Below are 18,842 nucleotides of genomic sequence, written 5' to 3'. Positions count from 1 at the left end.
ATTGGGGAAACAGCTCAAAAGACCATCTAAGCATTTATTCCATGTTAATCTCAGTACTAGGTACTTATTTAAACAGATAAAAATAACAAGATTAGACAAGATAGAATTCTTCTTCTCAAAAAACTCAAGGAAAGACAGTGTTTGGGAATGGGGGTGGAGAGGGCTAAGAATAGGGTAGAGTCCAGTGTCCTTTCCTAGAAGATGCAGACTGTCTCTTATGAATTGCCGGATGGGGAAGATGTTCTATGAGTGTGACAACAGCAAGACCAGAGCACTGGTCAGCTTGGCATCAGTCGAGGTGACAGATTCCCGTGATGAACGGTTATATCAATAATAGAAGAGTTGCTTAACAAGAATTCTTGAAGGAAAGATGAGATAATTTCATGTTTTGATATTTGTAAATTGATTCTGTTGAAGCCAGAGCTCTGTCGTGCATATTACTGCTGCTGTAATTCTGGCAAAGATGTGATTTAGATTGGCAAAGTGTCTGGGAAGGGGAAATCCAGGAAGGATGGGGGTGGGATGGCTGGGAAACAGACATACAAAGCTAGACCCTGGCTTCTCCTTGCCTTGGGAGAGCTAGTGGTCCGGGAGCCTTGTCTACAATGGGCTTACAAGTTGGGGGTGGGGGGAGACTCTAGACCAGAGTCCAAGAATACTTGGAATTGCTGGAGGTGCTAAAGTCTGGAGAGGGAGTGGGAGCTGTCAGGGGAGGGGTGCATGCATGTGTATGGTGGGGGAGAGACATTTAAACATTGTAGGAATAAAAGATAAATTTAAAACCCATCAAATGTAGAGACAGAATGACAACGTGAGGAGCATGAGTCACTCTTTCTAGGGACCCACCCAGCTGTTGGCAAGATTTGAAAAATATTTTCTCCTTTATTTTTCCTCCTCATTAAGCTTAGCCTAGACCTTTTCCCTCCCCCTGCCCCCTTGGAGGCCAAATGTGTAGTGCTGACCAGTGCTCAACTCAGCTTCCAGAAGGCTTGGGCATCGTGTCTGGAGAGGTGTGTCCAGATGATGGAGAAGGAAGGAAGACAGGTGAAGATGCTCCCTCAGGGCCAGCTCTTTTGTCAAGTGCAGGTTTATTGCTCACATCAAGATTTCTCTTACATGTATCAAGGCATCCTGTCAACTGGGCTTTTCTTTACAATGGTTCTGCTAATTAGTGATGAGGCATTTTTGGATTCTGCTTCATGAAGCACAAGCAGTGTGATCAGTATGATGAAAAAAAATGGGAGCTCAGACCTGAAATCTTAAGTCTATCCCAGCTCTGACATACCAGCAATGTGACCCTGAGTGGGTGTCTTTAACTTTTGGACCTTATCCTTCTGGTCTATAAATCATATGGTTGGACATTAAAATTTATAACCATTCCATGTTTTTTGCTTTTCTGGTTTACAGTTTGATTTATAGCTCATGTTAAGGAAGGCAGAAGACAGCTAAGGGTCAGGTGTGTGCAGGGTTCTTAAAGGATGCTTCTTCAGTGTTCCCAGCATGTCCTAGGGTGGAATGGAGCCTCATGCCATACTACTTGATTGATTTGGATGCCAAGGTTTCTCTGAGCACACAGCTCTTAGCACCAAAGGAATCCATGTAGACATCACTTGTGTAAGATACTGAAATTTCAAGAGTGGGGCTCCTGGCTGAAAGGTAGTCAGTAGTATGTTGAGGTGGAAAGCCGAGGTTCTCTGAAATGCAAAGGACTGTTAGGGCCCCAGGCTTATCAAAGAAATGTTTTCCACATTCTCTTGATTCGGGTTTTACTGCTGTGAAGAGACACCATTACCAAAGCAACTTTTATAAAGGCAAACATTTCATTGAGGCTGGGTTACAGTTTCAGAAGTTCAGTCCATTATCATGGTAGGAAGCACAACATCCTGTAGGCAGACATGGTGCTGGAAGAGCCAAGAGTTCTACATCTTGATCTGAAGGCAGCCAGGAGGAGGCTGTTTTCCACAGTGGGAGGAGCTTGAGCGCTAGGAGCCCTCAAAGCCCGCCTACACAGTGACACACCCCCTCCAACAAGGCCACACCCAATCCAACCAAGCCACACCTCCTAATAGTGCCACTTTCCATGGGCTAAGCATATTCAAACCACCACACACATCCTCTGGGCTCCTTGAATCCTCATCTGTGCATACACATGCATCCTTTTACGTATGAATCTCTCTATCCCTTTCTCCTGGCCCTTACCCAGAGAGATCTGTCCATACTTAGATTTAGGGTCCTGTCCCTCTATACAGCTCTCCTGGTTACACCTGGTACATAATGTGGTCCTCCTCTGAGCACTTACAGATGTCAGGCTTACATCAGTCCCAGCACATCATGTCATGTGACAAGAGTCAGTGTTCTTCCTGTGTCCCAATGGCTATGATACGGACCATGTCTACCTCATGTTGAGATGCTTGGTACCTGGCACTGGGGTTGGCACATGGTAAGCACTTCTTCCAAAGTGAATCTAACTATATTCTTCTTGGCCTGGAATAAGAGAATCCAGCTTCAGGGATTCATTAGAGTATCTGGATCTGTAATGCTCTCTGGGTCTTGAGGTGGATGGGTGTATCATGAGAAAGGAAGGAACCTAGACTCAAGATATGCCTACTTTGTGCTGGCCCAGGGAGTCAGGTAGCAGCAGGTGGCCAGGAGGGCAGAGGAGCTGGGAAACTGGAAATGAGGTGATGAAGATTCTTTTCATTCAGTCACATTGCTGCCCACCTGAGATGGTGTTGTCCCCTTATAGAAGGTACTGAAATGTTTGTCTCCTGTGTCCATACTGATGGCCTCTGTTGAATGGTGGTATGAAAGCCACACACATTCCATAGAAAATGTACTTCATTTTTAAAATTTTGATCTTTCCCAGGGCTCTTGGTATGTTTGTTCCTTTTATGGTTCTGGGAAGTGACAGCCCATAATCATGTGGGAAACCTGTCCCACTGTACAGTGTACTGCGTTGTTAGGTGGCCATGTTCAGTGACTTAGGCATTAGATGCTATTTTACTTCCAGTATTTTCTCCTCACAATATGTTTATTGGGAGGTAGTCTAGTCGTCGTTAGAGGAGGAACATCTGTAATCATGTAACCTCTGTCTTCTGCACTGGACTTGAGTCTCGTGGTAGGAGTGAAGTCTTCTTTGCTTAAACTCTGCAACCCGGTGAGTCTGGTACCCAGACTAGCCTAGAGTCAACACTACTGATTTTAGCATCTTTTACCAAGCTCTGCCTGTGTGCTGGTTTCTTGGCCAGGCCTAGGAAGCAAAATTGAGCCTTGAGGGGCGGCGTCATTAATTTTTTTCTCTTCTCTATTTTCCTGTGCCCATGATCCTTCCTTCCCTCCTCCTCTTCCTCCCCACCCTTTGTCTCTGCCCACCCTTTCCCTGGCAGAGCAATGTTCTGTGATGGTGCCCGAGATGCGTGGACTGAGCCCAGGCCGAAGGCTGCCCGAGCCCACCCTGTGCCCGGCTACAGGAGGGAGCCCTGAGCCCGGGGCTGCTGGCAGGCGCCGCCACGTCCTGGCTCTGCCTGAGGAGGAGGCATGGCGGCCGCAGCAGTGTGCCCTGCTCGAGGCCGATGCCTCCGACGAGGTGGGCATGCTGCCTGCCTCCCCCCGCTCTGCGGTGGCCGGCTTCGACAACTTCTTCCCGGTGCAGGAAGGCGAGGGCCCGGGCTGGGAGGGCAGCGCCACGCTGGATGCAGGCTCCAGCCCCTTCCTCCCTGTGAGCCCAGAGGTCATGAAGCGGAGGCGAGGGGGGCTCATCGAGCAGCGGGACATCATCAAGGCCCACGAGGCACACAAGATGCAGAGCACCCCGCAGGCCCGGCGCAAGGAATGGGAGTGAGTATGGAGAGTGGGTGGGCCCTGGGGATAGGGTGGTTGGTTCCAGAGGCCTGGGAGAGTGGGAGAGGCATTTGTGTCTGTATCCTCTAACCTTCCCAGTGAGGTCACTGTGGTCAGCTAGACAGTGGTCCTTCTGCTCCTCTTGTAGGCCACCCTGAACCTCATTGAGGTCTGTCAATTAAGCTTGGATTTCCACTGCCCAACTAACCCGTTTAACCAAGCTCTTAGGGAGAAGGAACTGGGTCTATCCCTGCAAGCCATGGAGGATGGATGCCAACTTGAACCATCTGTGGCGTGTTCTCTTCAGGAATTACAGCTGCCCTGTCCTTGGATAATCATCTTTGGGGCAAGTCTTTCTTCAGAGGGGAGGGCGGGAAGAGAATTAACAAGCTGTCTGGTCACTCGTGAGCATTCTTCTCCTTTCATGTTGGAAAGAAGGGTTTATGTTCTGACTTGGAGGCATGCTGCCGCAGAGATTAGTTGAGGTTTTATTTTGTTTTGTCTTTACTATTTCCGGGAATCATGACTTAAAGGAAGGCAGTAATTTTCAAATGCCCTGGTTTTATACCCCATAGAAGGACTCAGTTTTTCACTTTAAATCAGTTTATTCTGCATGTTGACATGTCCCATGGTCTTTACGTTTTTCTTCCTGCCTGAAATGGTAGAAGTATTAGCTGTCAAGTGACTAGAAATGTGTTTTCAATGGCAGGGTTTGAGTTTATCTGCTTGATTTCCATGGATGAGCTAGGGGTGTGTGTGTGTGTGTGTGTGTGTGTGTGTGTGTGTGTCTGTGTGTGTGTGTGTAGATGGGTTGCTCTCTGTTTCTCTAATATTTATTAGCTTGTTCATGCATTCATTAGTCCTAGTATGTGATGAGCTTCTGAGATGCAGGATCTGAGTGTGATCAACATTATTCAATTCTCAGTGCTGTTAGTTTTTCAAAGCTACAGCTTTTTAAGTGCGGGAAACACATTGCATGTGCTAACTCCTCTCTGCAACTATAAAGTAGGTACAGTTATTGTTTGCATTTAGCTAATAGACACAGGGAAGTGACTTTCTCAAGGCCACTTGATAATAACTGCATTGTGATTGCAGTTCAGTATTGATGAGAGATCTGTACCATTAGGCTGGCTCTGATTTTTACCATGAGAGCATGGTACCTTTCATTCCCATCGTATTTCTTATCTCAATGGCCACTGAGATGTCTTGACCAGTCAACTAGTGTGAGGGTTGAGAGACTGAGGGCTCAAGAAAAGATAAGGAATTCTCAGAAACTCAGTATGGAAACAAAGGAGGAAGAAGAAGATAGCTATGGTAGCTGGTATTTGTTCATATTCACAAAAGTCAAGGTACACACCTGAGAGTCAGGAAGCTGAAGCAAGAGATGCTTCAAGTTCCAGGTGAGCCTGGCTGTATAGTAAGGGCTCGAGCAGTCAGGGCTACCCAGCAGGACCCTGTCTCAATCAAGGAAGCAAAGAGATGTATTTTATTCTCCATCTCTGTCTAACCTTTTTAAACATGACTCAGAAGACTTGAAGGAAGTTTCTGGAGCATAAACATTGTTCATGCCACCCAATGTCCGGGTCCCAGTGTAAGAAGCCCTACAATGTTCAAGGTAAAACTAGCTTGGCTGTGACTATCGATGTGGACGAGGCTGATGCATTTCACCAAGATCCCTTTTGCTGTTGGGGAGATATCAGGATCTGGTTCCAGACATCTACCCGTCATGGCAGCCAGAAGAGTTAGCAAGCTGCTTTCAGCTAAGCAGGTGCACTGGAAGAGGAGCCAATTGGAAGAGGGGAGGGGAGGTAGGAGGCAAAGCAGTCAGGACAAAACCACTTTCAAATGGGAGGTGTCATTGTCTGGACAGGTTGTGCTGGGAGCCAAAGACCCATGAGGATGGAGTCAGCTGGGGTTGGAACACGACCTTAAAGGGAACAACTTCGGCTTGGTGGCGGAGTTAGAAGTCTGGGTGAGCTGGTCAGTGAGAAATAGCAAGTGATGTTGGCCCACCCACATCTGTCCCCAGCGCTCATCACTGCCCCCTGCTGGAGACTCCCCCCATGTCTAAGATCATTACCACTCTGTACCCTATCCCCAGAGATTCTCTCTCTGATGGCTTCAGGGTGCTTCCGACTCCCCTCAAACTCTCCAAACCCAAATACCGGCACTGTGTAAAGCAATGGCTCTCAACCGTCCTGACGCCATGACCTAATACAGTTCTCATGGTGTAGTGGCCATAAAATTATTTTTGTTGCTATTTCATAACTGTAACTTTGCTATGATTATAAATAGTAATATAAATATCTATGTTTTCTGATAGTCTCAGGCAACCCCACAAAAGGGGTCGCGGCCCACAGGCTGAGAACCACCAGTTTAGAACTTATATTGCAACTTCAAAAAAAAAAAAATCTTCTAACTTTCCCTCCCCTTTCCTCTTCTTCCTGCCTCCTTTCCTCCCCCATCCCCTCTCTTCTCTCTAGTTCTGTTTTACACAGGACCTTGTTATGAAGCCCAGGCTGGCCTTGAGTTCTCCATCCCTCTGCCTCTCTGCCTTTCTGCCTCTCTGCCTCTCTGCCTCTCTGCCCCTCTGCCCCTCTGCCCCTCTGCCCCTCTGCCCCTCTGCCCCTCTGCCCCTCTGCCCCTCTGCCCCTCTGCCCCTCTGCCCCTCTGCCCCTCTGCCCCTCTGCCCCTCTGCCCCTCTGCCCCTCTGCCCCTCTGCCCCTCTGCCCCTCTGCCCCTCTGCCGCTCTGCCCCTCTGCCCCTCTGCCCCTCTGCCCCTCTGCCCCTCTGCCCCTCTGCCCCTCTGCCCCTCTGCCCCTCTGCCCCTCTGCCCCTCTGCCCCTCTGCCCCTCTGCCCCTCTGCCTCTGCCGAGTGTGGGGAGTACAGGTATGCACCACACACATCATTACAAAATCCTGCCTGCTCTTCCTGGTTGCAGCCACCTACAGGGTCCCAGTCAGTCCTTTTGTTCCAGGGCTACTTTAGATTCTTCACTGACTTCTTCAGTACCTTCTTCTTTACATGCTAGTAGTTCAGAGTGACTCTTGTGTCCTCAAATGTGTCTTCCTATGTCCTAGGCTCTTGGTTCTTTGCCCCATTGTATCCCACTTTCATGGTTTTCCATCTTGGTCATAACTTCACAGCTCCTCCATCTCAGCTTCAAGCCTCTTTGCATCTGGTCACCGCCTCCTCTCTGTCCAGCAAACCCCCTTTAGTGTTCAGTTCCTTAGACTCTTCAACCTCCGTCTTCATTAGGGTTTCATTGCTGTGAACAGACACCATGACTGAGGCAACTCTTATAAAGGACAACATTTCCTTGGAGCTGGCTTACAGTCTCAGAGGTTCAGTCCATTATTGTTATGGTGGGAAGTATGGCGGCCTGCAGGCCAACTTGGTGCTGGAGGAGCCGAGAGTTCTACATCTTGATCTGAAGGCAGCAAGGAAGAGGCTGTCTTCTGCAGGCAGCCAGTAGGAGGATCTCTTCCACACTGGGTGGAGCTTGAGCACTAAGTGCCCTCAAAGCCCGCCTCCATAGTGACACACTTCCTCCAACAAGGCCACACCACCTGATAGAGCCATTTCCCATGAGGCCAAGCATATTTAGATCACCACAATCTCACTGCATCTGCATCAAAACAATGATCTTACTACTTTTTTGCTACCCTCATGAATCAGTCATTAGCTAAGGTAAAGAATGCTTGCTGCTTCCCACGTCGGTGTCTAATCTAGCAGGTTAGGGTTGGTCAGTGTTCACTGAAGCTTTACCATCACCACAGTCCTTTCCTAGGATTCAGCGTCCACTGTGTTGCTCCTTTGTGGCTTCATCAGGCTGGTCTTCCAGATCTCCAACTCCGCCTTTATCCTACATGCCATGTCCACATGCGCTCACATATCTGAATATTTCTACAAAAAACCCTACCAGCCACACTGACTGTGGTCAGAAACACAGCCACTGCCTCAAGTCAGCCTTTCGATTTGCTCAGAAGTCTTACTACATTGTACTTTCATATTCATTATCAAACTCTTGGGGACAGTATTTCATTCTCAAACCCCAACACCTCCTTCAGCCCACCTGAGTTCATGCCTGGAGTTGTCTTCCTACTTCACTGGGAAGACAACAGCAACCAGAAGGGTATGCATGACCTCCCTCCCACCTGGTCCACCTCTGCGCCTGCCCCAGAACCAGCTTTTTCCTTCTGCTACTGTGGACGGACTGATCTTCAAGATCCTTGGGGGAGTCTCATGCCTGGGTAGAGCAGTTGAGTCTTCTAGTCTACTTCCTGTTTCCCAGGCTTGTTCTAATGATTCCCCTTTGAAGTCATTTCAACGCTATCTTCATCCTATCTCTGGGTTACCTTGGTCTCCCCATTGGTAATAAAGGGTCTTCCATGTCGTGTCCATTTTGAGGGATGTGTCTAGCAGCAGGCATGGTGGCGGGTAATATTTTACCACTGCCTCTTCCTGTTCTTTCCCCCATGGTTGTCGTGAAACCACAGTGATTCTCCACTTCCTCGATGTTACCCATGACCTCACTTCCTGGTTTCCGTTCCCCTTTCTTCAGCCCTACCTGAGCAGTAGCTATCCAAGATCTGTTCTCTCCCCACCAATGTTTATTTCCTAGCTATCTCACCCAACTCCAGCCCTCAAGCTGCTGTCATATGTTGGTAACTCACACCTTTGTATCTCCATGGCATTTTCCCTGAATTTTAGACACACCCTACTCACCTCTTAGCACCTTCAATTGTGTGTCTGTAGGCATCTTAAGCTTAATATCTCTAACACAGAAACAATGTTTTTCTCTCAGGTCAACCTTTCCTGCTGTCTTCCTTTTCTCAGTAAATGGCACCTATGAGCTATTGGGTATTCTGATATAGTGGCACCTATGACCTGTTGGGTACTGTGGCACCTATGACCTGTTGGGTACTGTGATACCTATGACCTGTTGGGTACTGTGATACCTATGACCTGTTGGGTACTGTAGCACCTATGACTTGTTGGGTACTGTGGTACCTGTGACCTGTTGAGTACTGTGATACCTATGACCTGTTGGGTACTGTGGCACCTATGACCTGTTGGGTACTGTGGCACCTATGACCTGTTGGGTACTGTGATACCTATGACCTGTTGGGTACTGTGATACCTATGACCTGTTGGGTACTGTAGCACCTATGACTTGTTGGGTACTGTGGTACCTGTGACCTGTTGAGTACTGTGATACCTATGACCTGTTGGGTACTGTGGCACCTATGACCTGTTGGGTACTGTGGCACCTATGACCTGTTGGGTACTGTGATACCTATGACCTGTTGGGTACTCTGGCCAGAGGTGTTGAAGTCATTTCCTTTTTCACATCAACACCTGGCCCTTGCCAGTCCCCCTTGGCTCTCCTTTAAAAATGTATCTGCTTACCTTTTCTGTTCAAGGACATGTATGTGTGTGTGTGTGTGTGTGTGTGTGTGTGTGTGTTTATGTTTGTGTGTGCATGTGTGTTTGTGTGTCTGTGTATGTATATGTGTATATGTGTGTATGTGTCTGTGTGTGTATGAGTATATGCATAACCTCTGCTGTTGTAAATTTCATATGAAATGTGTCACAATTACAACTTTTCCATCAGTGAAATAATAAGGTTGCTGTTAACAGAAAATAAATAAGTAAATAAGTAAATAAATAAAGGTACAGTCATGGTCTTTACAAAGTACCTGATACTGTTCTTCTGAATGTGAGTTTATTTACTCTTGTGTCAGTTGAATGAACCCATCCTTGCTATGCTGTCCTCTTGTGCCATTGTGACAAAACACCTGAGAGAAATTAATTTACAGGATGAAGCTCAGGTTTTTATATTTAGCTCAGGTTTCAGAGGTTTTGGGTCTGTGGTCTCTTGGTCTAGTTGCTTCTAGGCCTGTTGTAGGCCTATGCATCCGGGTGGAGGCTCATGGCAGAGGAAAGTCAATCACTCTATGATGGTCAAGAAGCAAAGAGACAAAGCTCACATTTGTGACAAAGGCCCCTCTCCATAAAACAGTGACATTATGAATCTATGGGTGGACTAATTCACTGTGATCAGAGCTGTCAAGATCCGTGTCTACCTAAGGCTTAGCTCTGAGCACTGCTAACTCAGGACCAAGCCTTCAACATGAGAACCTTTGGGGGTGGGGCACAGGAAAGCAAAATCATAAGAACTGTTATTTCTGTTATTTCTGCTTTTATAGTTGGGGCACAAAGCACGTAAGTACTTTGTTCAAAGGGGATGAGTCTGGTCACCTCTTAGACAGTCTTCCTGTTTCCATCCCCATTTGTTAGAACATTTCCCTCTGTGGTGTCTAAACATCCCCTACCCTATCTCTTTAGATTTAAAAAAGGAGCTGGAGAGACAGGCACGGGGTTTCTGTGCGAGTCTGCAAGCATGTGTTAAAGCAGCCTATGGTAGCTTCCTGTCTCACATACAACGGTCCTTTCTATGACTTGTGGGACCCGAACAATCTCTTTCCTGCCTGTCGCCCTTGCTCTATGTCCTCCACAGAGGTGACATGGCTCTATCCCTCTGTTCCAGTCACCCGGCCCTCTTTACTAGCTACTTCCGGTCCTTGATATTCCTCAAGGTGGCTGATCCCTCTCACCTTTGCCCCAGTGGCCCTTTCACTGATAGTGCCCTCCTCCCTGTACCTTCACCTTCCCTCACTGGTCAGAGAGACTGACTGACAGCTCGCTCTATTTGAAACAGTATCCACTCCATCATCACTGACATCCACGCTGCCATTTGTCATTTTAGCTCCTGCTTCCTCAGTACGCAGACATATACATTTTGTACTGGAGTGTAAGCAGAGACTTTGTCTTATCTCTAGGTTTGAGAACAATATCTGCTGTGTGGTTGAGCTTACAATAGCAGGAGCCAGCCATGTGGTGTGATTGTGTGGGCTGTCGACTCCATCTGAACAATCAGCTGAGGAAATGAGGAGCCTTCTTGCCTGCCCTCTTCGGGGCTTCTAGAACCCCACGTCTCCTGCCTTCTGTTCTGTACACTGCATCCTGTGGGTTCTTTCTCAGGCAGGGATTTGCTGCAGGAAATCAGCTCCTTTGCCAGTTTCCTGCCCCACCCTCAGCTCTGCTCCTCCTGGGACCTTCTCCATCATCCACACATCTGACAGCCCACCACACACACACACCTGCACACACCGCCGACACACACACACACACACACACACACACACACACACACACACACAGCATTACAAATTCCTCCTCCTTGGCACCAAGTCAGGACTCTGGTGATGCAGAAACAGACTAGAAACCAACCTGGGAGTTTCCCTATGGTATTGCCTACAGTCGGGTGAGCCAAATGCTGGTAAGGGAAGGGCTGAGTGAGGAGGAGGATTCTCCGAGTGCCAGGCTGTTTCCTACAGAAAGCTCTCCAGGCGTGTTCTAAAGACAATAGCTTCATCTGCTTTCCCAGGAAGTGGGTTACCATGTAAAGAATGCTATTTCCTGAAGAACCTGTTAAGAGGTTTCCTCAAGCTTGGTGTGTGGGTTAACAAGAGCTTTGGTTAAGATTTCTTATAGAGTAAGGTTTATAATTTTACCAAGTAGCACAAGAGCAGGTTTTTACTAATGAGATTCTTTTAATACAATTCCCTCCAGTTTACACAATGTCTTCATGTATACGATTCATGTGGTCCTCACAGTGAACCTATAGACCAGCTGTTATGATTCCTAATTTACTGCAGAAAAAAAAATGAGCCCCAAAGCAAGAGATAGTGCCAGGTCAGAAGCCCACCTTAATAATGGCTGCTGATTGAGCCCCGGCTATGCGCGCTGTGCCTTACTTGTGTTATTTATACTAGTGGAAATAATAGGTACCATTATAAAGAACAGAAACATTTCATACGGGACTATTATTACATATAGGCTTGGAAGGAAGGAAATTATGTGTAACTCTAATGTCTGCGTAGGCTGGCATGGCTTTCTCTATGAAGAGGGAAGCAGCATTTCCACAACTACAGTGCTTATCACCAGTATTGTAATTGCCTGTTTACATGTCTGTTTGCCCCCTCCGGTCTGTGCACAGAGACGTCTGTCTGCTCTCCACTGCGTCACCATTGCCCAGCGCTGCCTCTCCATTGCTCAGCGCTGCAACTCTGATGCTCGGCACAGAACCTGGCACATGACAGACACAGAATAGATGAAAAGAGAAAACAGAGAGCAGTGTAGATTTGTACACTGGGTAATGAAGGTTTAATGAAGCCAAGAGGCTTGTTCTGTATCACAGAGCCAGGGATCTACTCTGTGTCCCTTGGCTGCACAGCTGGTGCTTGCTCCACTAAGGTGATCTCCCTGTCCCAGTGTCCCCTGCAGTGACTATCACAGCACTGGGTGAATGGTAGGAATTTAGTTCATACTTGACTTATTACAAGGTTGCTTATAGAAGTTACTTGGTCAGTCTGTAAGCCCTGGCAGAATTTAACACTTACCTGGTAGTCTTGTTGTAAATCTGATACACTTTTGTTAGACCACATAGAACAATGTGGATAAGATCCAGGATCGTTCTGGGCGTCTTCTGTGCCTACGGTCTTCATGGGTGATATCAACTAGGACCCTATATTTACTTGTCTTGTGTGTGTGTGTGCGCGCACGTGTGTGTGCGCGTGTGCATGCATACGTGTTTGTGTGTGTGTGTGTGTGTGTGTGTGTGTGTCCGTCCTAATCCATCCCTCTCCAACTTACTCCTCTGAGACAGGGTATTTCACTGAGTCTGGAACTAGGCTGGTAGCCAGGAAGCCCTAGTGACCTTCCTGTTCCCCACTCACCCTCACTTACACATAGGGCTGGGGTTACAGGTATTGTGTACAACCATGTCCGGCTTATTTTTAAATGTAAGTGCTGGCGATTTGAACTTTGAACTTAGGTACTCAAGCTTGTGTAACAAGTGTTCTTATTTGCTGAGCCACAGTTCCCAAACCTTTGATTCTTGTAGCAAAATATTTGGTTGGTATCTCTGCACTGTTGTCCAGTGTCTAAGGTATAACATTATGAGAACAAAAATCCTCACCCCCTTCTGACAGACTTTCACCCCATCATTTGTCCTGACTCAGGATACAGTGCCATCTACCCAGTTACCCAAACCAGACACTATCATTCATTCCTCCTTTCTTTTTCCCCCTCCTTCAGGCCAGTTAGCAAGCCCTATTGACACCATCTCTCAAATGTACCTCAAAGGCAAAGCTTTCTCCGCCCTCACTGCTGCTAACCACAGCCAAGCCACTGTCACTTACACTATCACAATAGCACTCTAATTAGTCTCTCTCCTTGGATCTTTGTTTCCCTAGAACCAGTGAGTGTGACAGGGCCAGTTTAGAGTCACTGCAGTTCTCCATTACATCAGAGGACATTGTGTACCCCACCTGCTCCGGGCCGTGCTGTGCGGGTCAGTCTCTCACTCTCCTTAGAGAGTGACCTGCTTCCCCCTAGCACTGGCCTGTTTTCGTGCTCAGACTAAGTCTGTGTATGTTCCTTCCCTGGGTCTTCTTTTCATCTAGAATGTTTTTTCTTTAGATTACCGGTATCCATAACGTTTGTCATTTAGAACTTTGATGCCTCCCCAAAAAGGTTGCCCTCATCATACAGTCTACAAGAGGACCCTGGCCATTATGTCCTGTCACCACCTGCAGCTGCCTATCTCCTCTGAGGAGAGTGTCAGAGCCACTGGGAGAGACTGCTACTGCCTGGTCCCCTTTGCACCTCCAGGGTCAAAAACAACACCTGCAGTTGGTGTGTTTGCAAAGGGAAGAATTCTCCATGAAGTGTTAGCGTGGTGAAAATTATGACTTAGGTGCTTACCAGGTTTTTCTCTGCCATGCTGTACTGTCAGGACTAGTCCAGGAAGCTCAGGATAACGGAGATTCTAGCTGTGGAGCAGGCTAGCCTTGTGGAACTCATGGCCTGTAAAGCAAGGCATGCACAGTGCATGTTGTCCTGGGACATTCCTCCTTCCTGCCTCTGGTTGATCTTGGCAGACTGTGTCTTGTTTGACTTGTCATTTCAAGCTTCATTTTCTTCCTTTGCTAGATTACAGATGAGTGCAGGGGTGTGTCTAAACAGCTGTGGAGGGAAACAGTATGTAACAGTTGGTTGGCCCTTTCCCCAGGTGCCTTGTTCCTCACCCTCTGGCCTATTACTTACCATTACCATCTGCCTTGGGCATCTGAGGGAGGTGAAGCAGAGGCTGGCTCTGTTAGGGTTGGGATCTGCTGCAGACACAGTGGATCTTAGCAGCATGTGGGTGGGTAGGTGTGGAAATACACAGTTCCTGGCACAGGATGGCACTGAGCATGTATGAGCATTTAGCATCAACATCATCCGGACCAGACTGGTGAAGAAGATGGGGAATGGGGATTCTAGGAGGCTGGGTGAGTGCTGGTGTTCTTCCATGTCCAGGAGCAATGCATCACTCCTGAATTCCCACTCTACTTCTGCCTCATCTTCATCTGCTCTGCTGTACTGGTGCATGTGTGCATGCGTGCGTGCGTGCGTGCGTGCGTGCGTGCGTGCGTGCGTGTGTGTGTGTGTGTGTTATTGTTGTTCCAATGAGGATGGGACAGCCAGATTGGGAGGAAGGACAACTGGATATTCAAATAGCAGCATCATTTACACTACACTCAACAGTGCTACAAATTCTGTAAGAGGCAGATACCTCTGTCTTAGGGTGTTCTGGCTCAATTTCAAAGGCTAACAAGCCATTTTCCCTCTGGCCCTCTTGAAAAGCAGCCGACCCCACACAGATCTAGAGGCATGTGCTGCCACCTGCTGGCAAAGTTGGGCACAACTTGGCTTAGTGCTTTGAATAATAGTGTCTATGGAAATCATTGCAGGAGAAAATTTTATTTAGTTGAATAAAATGTATTTTGTTGAATGATCTGATTATTTTATCTCCATTTTAAATTATGTCCTTTTGGAGGCTAGGTAGTCCGAAGGTCATGTTAGTCCCTACTAACCCTCTTGCTACCCTCAGCTACGTTCAATCATTTGTTTGGCAGGCTGGCCCTGAAGCCTCCCGAGTTTCCAGTCTAGCAAGGTCCAACTCCCCAAGCTCAAAGATCAGGTATTTTGGACTCTTAGAGTTGTAGTAGAACATGCCTGAGGAACAGGACAGATGCCAACGGAACGCAGAAAGCGTGAGCCTTTAACACGCGCTGTTATCTGCAGACAGCAACACATTTGAGAACCAGCGGCCAAGAGCAGACCTGCAGCATATGTCCTGCTTCCTCGGATCCTGAGAAGAACAGGAAGGCACAGAGGATGCAGGGGAGCGGCCTCTCCCTGGAGCGGACGCACTCTGAGCAAGTCCTAGGGATTTGGTTTGGTATGGACTCTTTGGGGACTGGAAAGTTGGTAATGTGCAGACACGGGGACCTGAGTTAAATCTCCAGCACTCAGATAAATGCCGAGCATGTGAGCCTGTGACCTTAGGGCCATGGCAGAAGCAGGGAGATTTCCAAGGCTTACTTGTCAGCCAGCTTAGCTTTGGGTTTCATGAGAGACCTTTAAATATAAGGTGAGGGGAACATACGTGCTGACCTTGGGTCTCCACATGCAAACACACGAATGTGCATCTGTGCACTCACACATGAACACACACACACACACACACACACACACACACACACACACACACGCCCTTTGGGCAGCTTCCACACACCCCCTTCGATTTCTTTACTTGTTCTGGAAAGCTTCAAAACAAGGGCCTATCAGTACAACTGGTCTCTAGTGACTTCTTTTCCTAGTTTTTCTACCTTCATATCTTCCACAATTCTAGAAACTTCCCTCTGGGGCAGAGTGAGGGAAAGAACTGGATGTTGCCTGAAGCAATGTAGCTTTGACTCACGGCCGTGGATCTGTCCTTAGATTCCCCACTTCGGGCTAAGGATGGCTCCTGCTTTGCTAGAAGCATGAGGAACACATGCTTCAGGAAGCTTCAGTGGCTGACATAGCTAGTCTCAGCATTCAGGGAGCTGAGACAGAAGATCTTGGGTTTGAGACCAGTCTGGCCTATACAGTATAACCCTATCTTGAACACACACACACACATGGGGACAGAGAGAGAGAGAGAGAGAGAGAGAGAGAGAGAGAGAGAGAGAGAGAGAGAGAGAGAGGCACCCCTTTGCCTCAAAGCAGCAGCATGTGTGCTTAGCCTTCCTGCTTCCCCTGAAGCCACCAGCTGCTCTGGAGGGTGGAGGTGGGGGGACACAGGTGTCTTTGCCTTTGCCTGAACACTATGTCAGGAGCCAGCACTAGATCTGTTGTCCACATCTTGAAGGAGGGATGGGAAAAGGAGCCCACAACCATAGCCTCTGCTCAGAACTCTGTCTGCCTTCCTCTTCCCATTTATTTTGGGGCATGGTACATCCTTTTCCTGCATCTCTTCATATCCCTGCCCCACCTGAGTAGGCCTAACTGAATACCTTCAGATCATTTAGCCTTTGGAATATTCCAAGAGCCTGTACCCAGTCATCTTTATGGTGAAAAGGGTATTATTGAAAACAGTATCGTGCCAACAGTACAAAGGGAAAGTAACTCTATGGTGCCCTCCAGTGGTTATTTCTGTTCATTGCAGTCATAGTCTGGGAAACTGCATATTATTGCAGAGGACTAGCGCATCCTAGAGGCCATCCATCAAATGACAGGCCAGGAGTCCAAAGCTAAAACCTAGGCAGAGGGTGAGCAGGGACAGAGGTATTTATCTCATCCCAGGGCATCCTGTCCACCCTAGCCTGCACCAGCTTTCCATCCTGCCTCTGAAAGAGACCATCTGGGTACCTTGGCTGCACGTGAGTCAAGGCAAAGGTGAGGACATCTTCTCTTGGATGTGATAGGATGCCTGGAGACAGAGTAGAAATCGGTGAACATAATGGAGGGAATCTGTGGTGGGCATTGGAGCTGAAAACATCGTTGAAAACAGATGCTTATGTAACAGGGTTGGTACCCACACAGTTCGAGCACCTAGGTGCACGAGACCATTGATATCACAGTCTCACAGCTTCATCTGACAAACTGAGGTGCAGCACTTGCCAGCCTCCTGACTTGGAGCCCTTTCCTCTCTTCTGCTAGCCGTTCATCGTCCTGGCTCTCTTTTATCTTCCTCCCCGCTCTTTTGCTTTTGCCCCCTTCCACCACTTTTCTCTTGCCCTGAGGTAGAGAAGGGATGGATGGAGGCGGAGTTTGCCTTCTTCCTTCCCCTCCCCTTCTCATCCAGGGCCCTCTGCTTGCAGAACCTTTGCAGCAAGGCCCACATACCACCACCCAGCTTCATCATGCTCGCCGATGCCCTAAGACACAGTCTCATTACCTGTGGATGTTAGTGGCAGAAGCCCCCATCCTCCCCAGACATAGAGAGAACAGGGGGAGGTTCTGTGTTTGGAGCAGGTCAGAGCTGTGGCTAGTTCAGGAAAGCATGCACGGGACAGAGGAGTGTGCCGCTGACTTAACGAGCATGCTGGGTCGACTCCAGCTTTGTGCTGTTGCCCTTGGTCTCATCCTTCCCAGGGTACCATCTATGCAACACGTGTTCTTCCCCATCTCCAGTGCCTAAGCTGCCTAGAGCTTGTTCCTTCCCCGCCTTTCCTTCATCCGCATTCCCTCCTCTCTGTCACAGAAGTGAAATCAAACTATACTTGGAAGTTTACAATCTGCTTTTTTTTTTTTTTTTTTTTTTTTTTTAACTTAAAGCTATTAGTATAAGATGGGGCCCTTTCCTTGTCTGTTTCTAGAAAGATGGTTCTTAGTGTCTCTTTAAGGCAACATGTATAATATTCCAGAACAGGATGAACTGCTGTGATCTCAAGCACAGTGATCAGAGGGAGCTGCCAAGGAAAACCCATGGCACCTGGTGCTGTGCCTGCACTTCCACTCCTGCAGGCTCAGTTCATGGGAGCCGTCTGTGGAAGGGCCTTTCCCACACTGTGTCCTCACTCCCCCCACCTCCGGGCTGCTGCTACTTCCTAATGTCCCTCCCCTGCATCTCAGCTTCACACTGAAATGTGAACTTTCACTGTCTGTGTTATCTCTCAGGTCCCACAGGAGAGGTAGAATGAATTAATAATACACCAGCAGGAAACAGAGAGATGGAGCTATTAGTTGTCAGTCAGTGTTCCTAACCTCTCAGGGCCACTAATTAGCTCACTGACAGATTCGGTTTCATCCTGAGCCAGGGCCATGCTTTTGGGAATGCTTGGGGCTCAGCTTGTGGCATCCGGCACAGAGGGACAACCCTGTGCCTCCTGGATGGATGGGGCGAGTTTGCTGAATTTAGAAGTGTCCATAGGGAACCTTGGGTGCCTCCTTGGGGTGGAAGGATGAACTAGGGTGGAGGCAGGGAGAGAATGGTAGTGTCTGGGTGGAGTTGGATGGTGTGTATGTTGTTCTTGGGCTCTGGTAGCTGGCTTGTGGTTCTGGTTCCTGTCACAGATGAGTTACTCTTGCTAAGCTGTGTTGTGCATAGGTGTCTGAAAGCAACATACTGGTTTCTAACTACAGGCTTTCCCAATGGGAGAGTAACCTCTGCTTTACGTACTTTCAGGAGGGGAACATGGCAGTGCCAGGCTTATTGAAAGGGGCTTATGAATTGTTTCTTTAAGAAGCTGTACAGACTTGGCCTTTCCCCCCTCCTCTGGGCTCATTCCTCTGCAGGAAGGGCTATTGGCTAAGAGCACATGGGATAGTTATCTAGTCTTCAATCCTGCCTATGTTCCCTACAAGCTGGGTAGCTTGGTTTCTTTGTTTCTTACATAGAATTAAAAATCATTTACTACAGAGGTACACTCTAATCTGGTGACATTCACCTTTGTCAAGTGACATGTAGCCTCCAGACAAAGTTTTTTACGACACTGGCTGGGATTCTTAAAGCTTTCTTGTTTCTCTCTCTCTCTCTCTCTCTCTCTCTCTCTCTCTCTCTCTTTCTCTCCCTTTCTCCCCCTCTCTCCCTCTCTCTCCCTCCCTTCCTTTCCCCCTC

General features: G+C 48.0%; 1 protein-coding gene across 1 annotated transcript in view; it reads left to right on the top strand.

Annotated features, from left to right (window-relative positions):
• Cacna1e (calcium voltage-gated channel subunit alpha1 E) overlaps positions 1-18,842 on the top strand; it is a 469,992-nt gene that overhangs the window by 87,247 nt on the left and 363,903 nt on the right. The window contains exon 2 of the mRNA XM_076941358.1: positions 3,387-3,837. Within this exon, the coding sequence (XP_076797473.1) occupies positions 3,401-3,837 (437 nt within the window). The 5' untranslated portion in view covers positions 3,387-3,400. The remainder of the gene's footprint in view (positions 1-3,386; positions 3,838-18,842) is intronic.

This window comes from Arvicanthis niloticus, chromosome 10 (genome assembly GCF_011762505.2).
Source record: "Arvicanthis niloticus isolate mArvNil1 chromosome 10, mArvNil1.pat.X, whole genome shotgun sequence".
Taxonomy (NCBI): domain Eukaryota; kingdom Metazoa; phylum Chordata; class Mammalia; order Rodentia; family Muridae; genus Arvicanthis; species Arvicanthis niloticus.
This window is presented reverse-complemented; position numbering and strand designations above follow the sequence as displayed.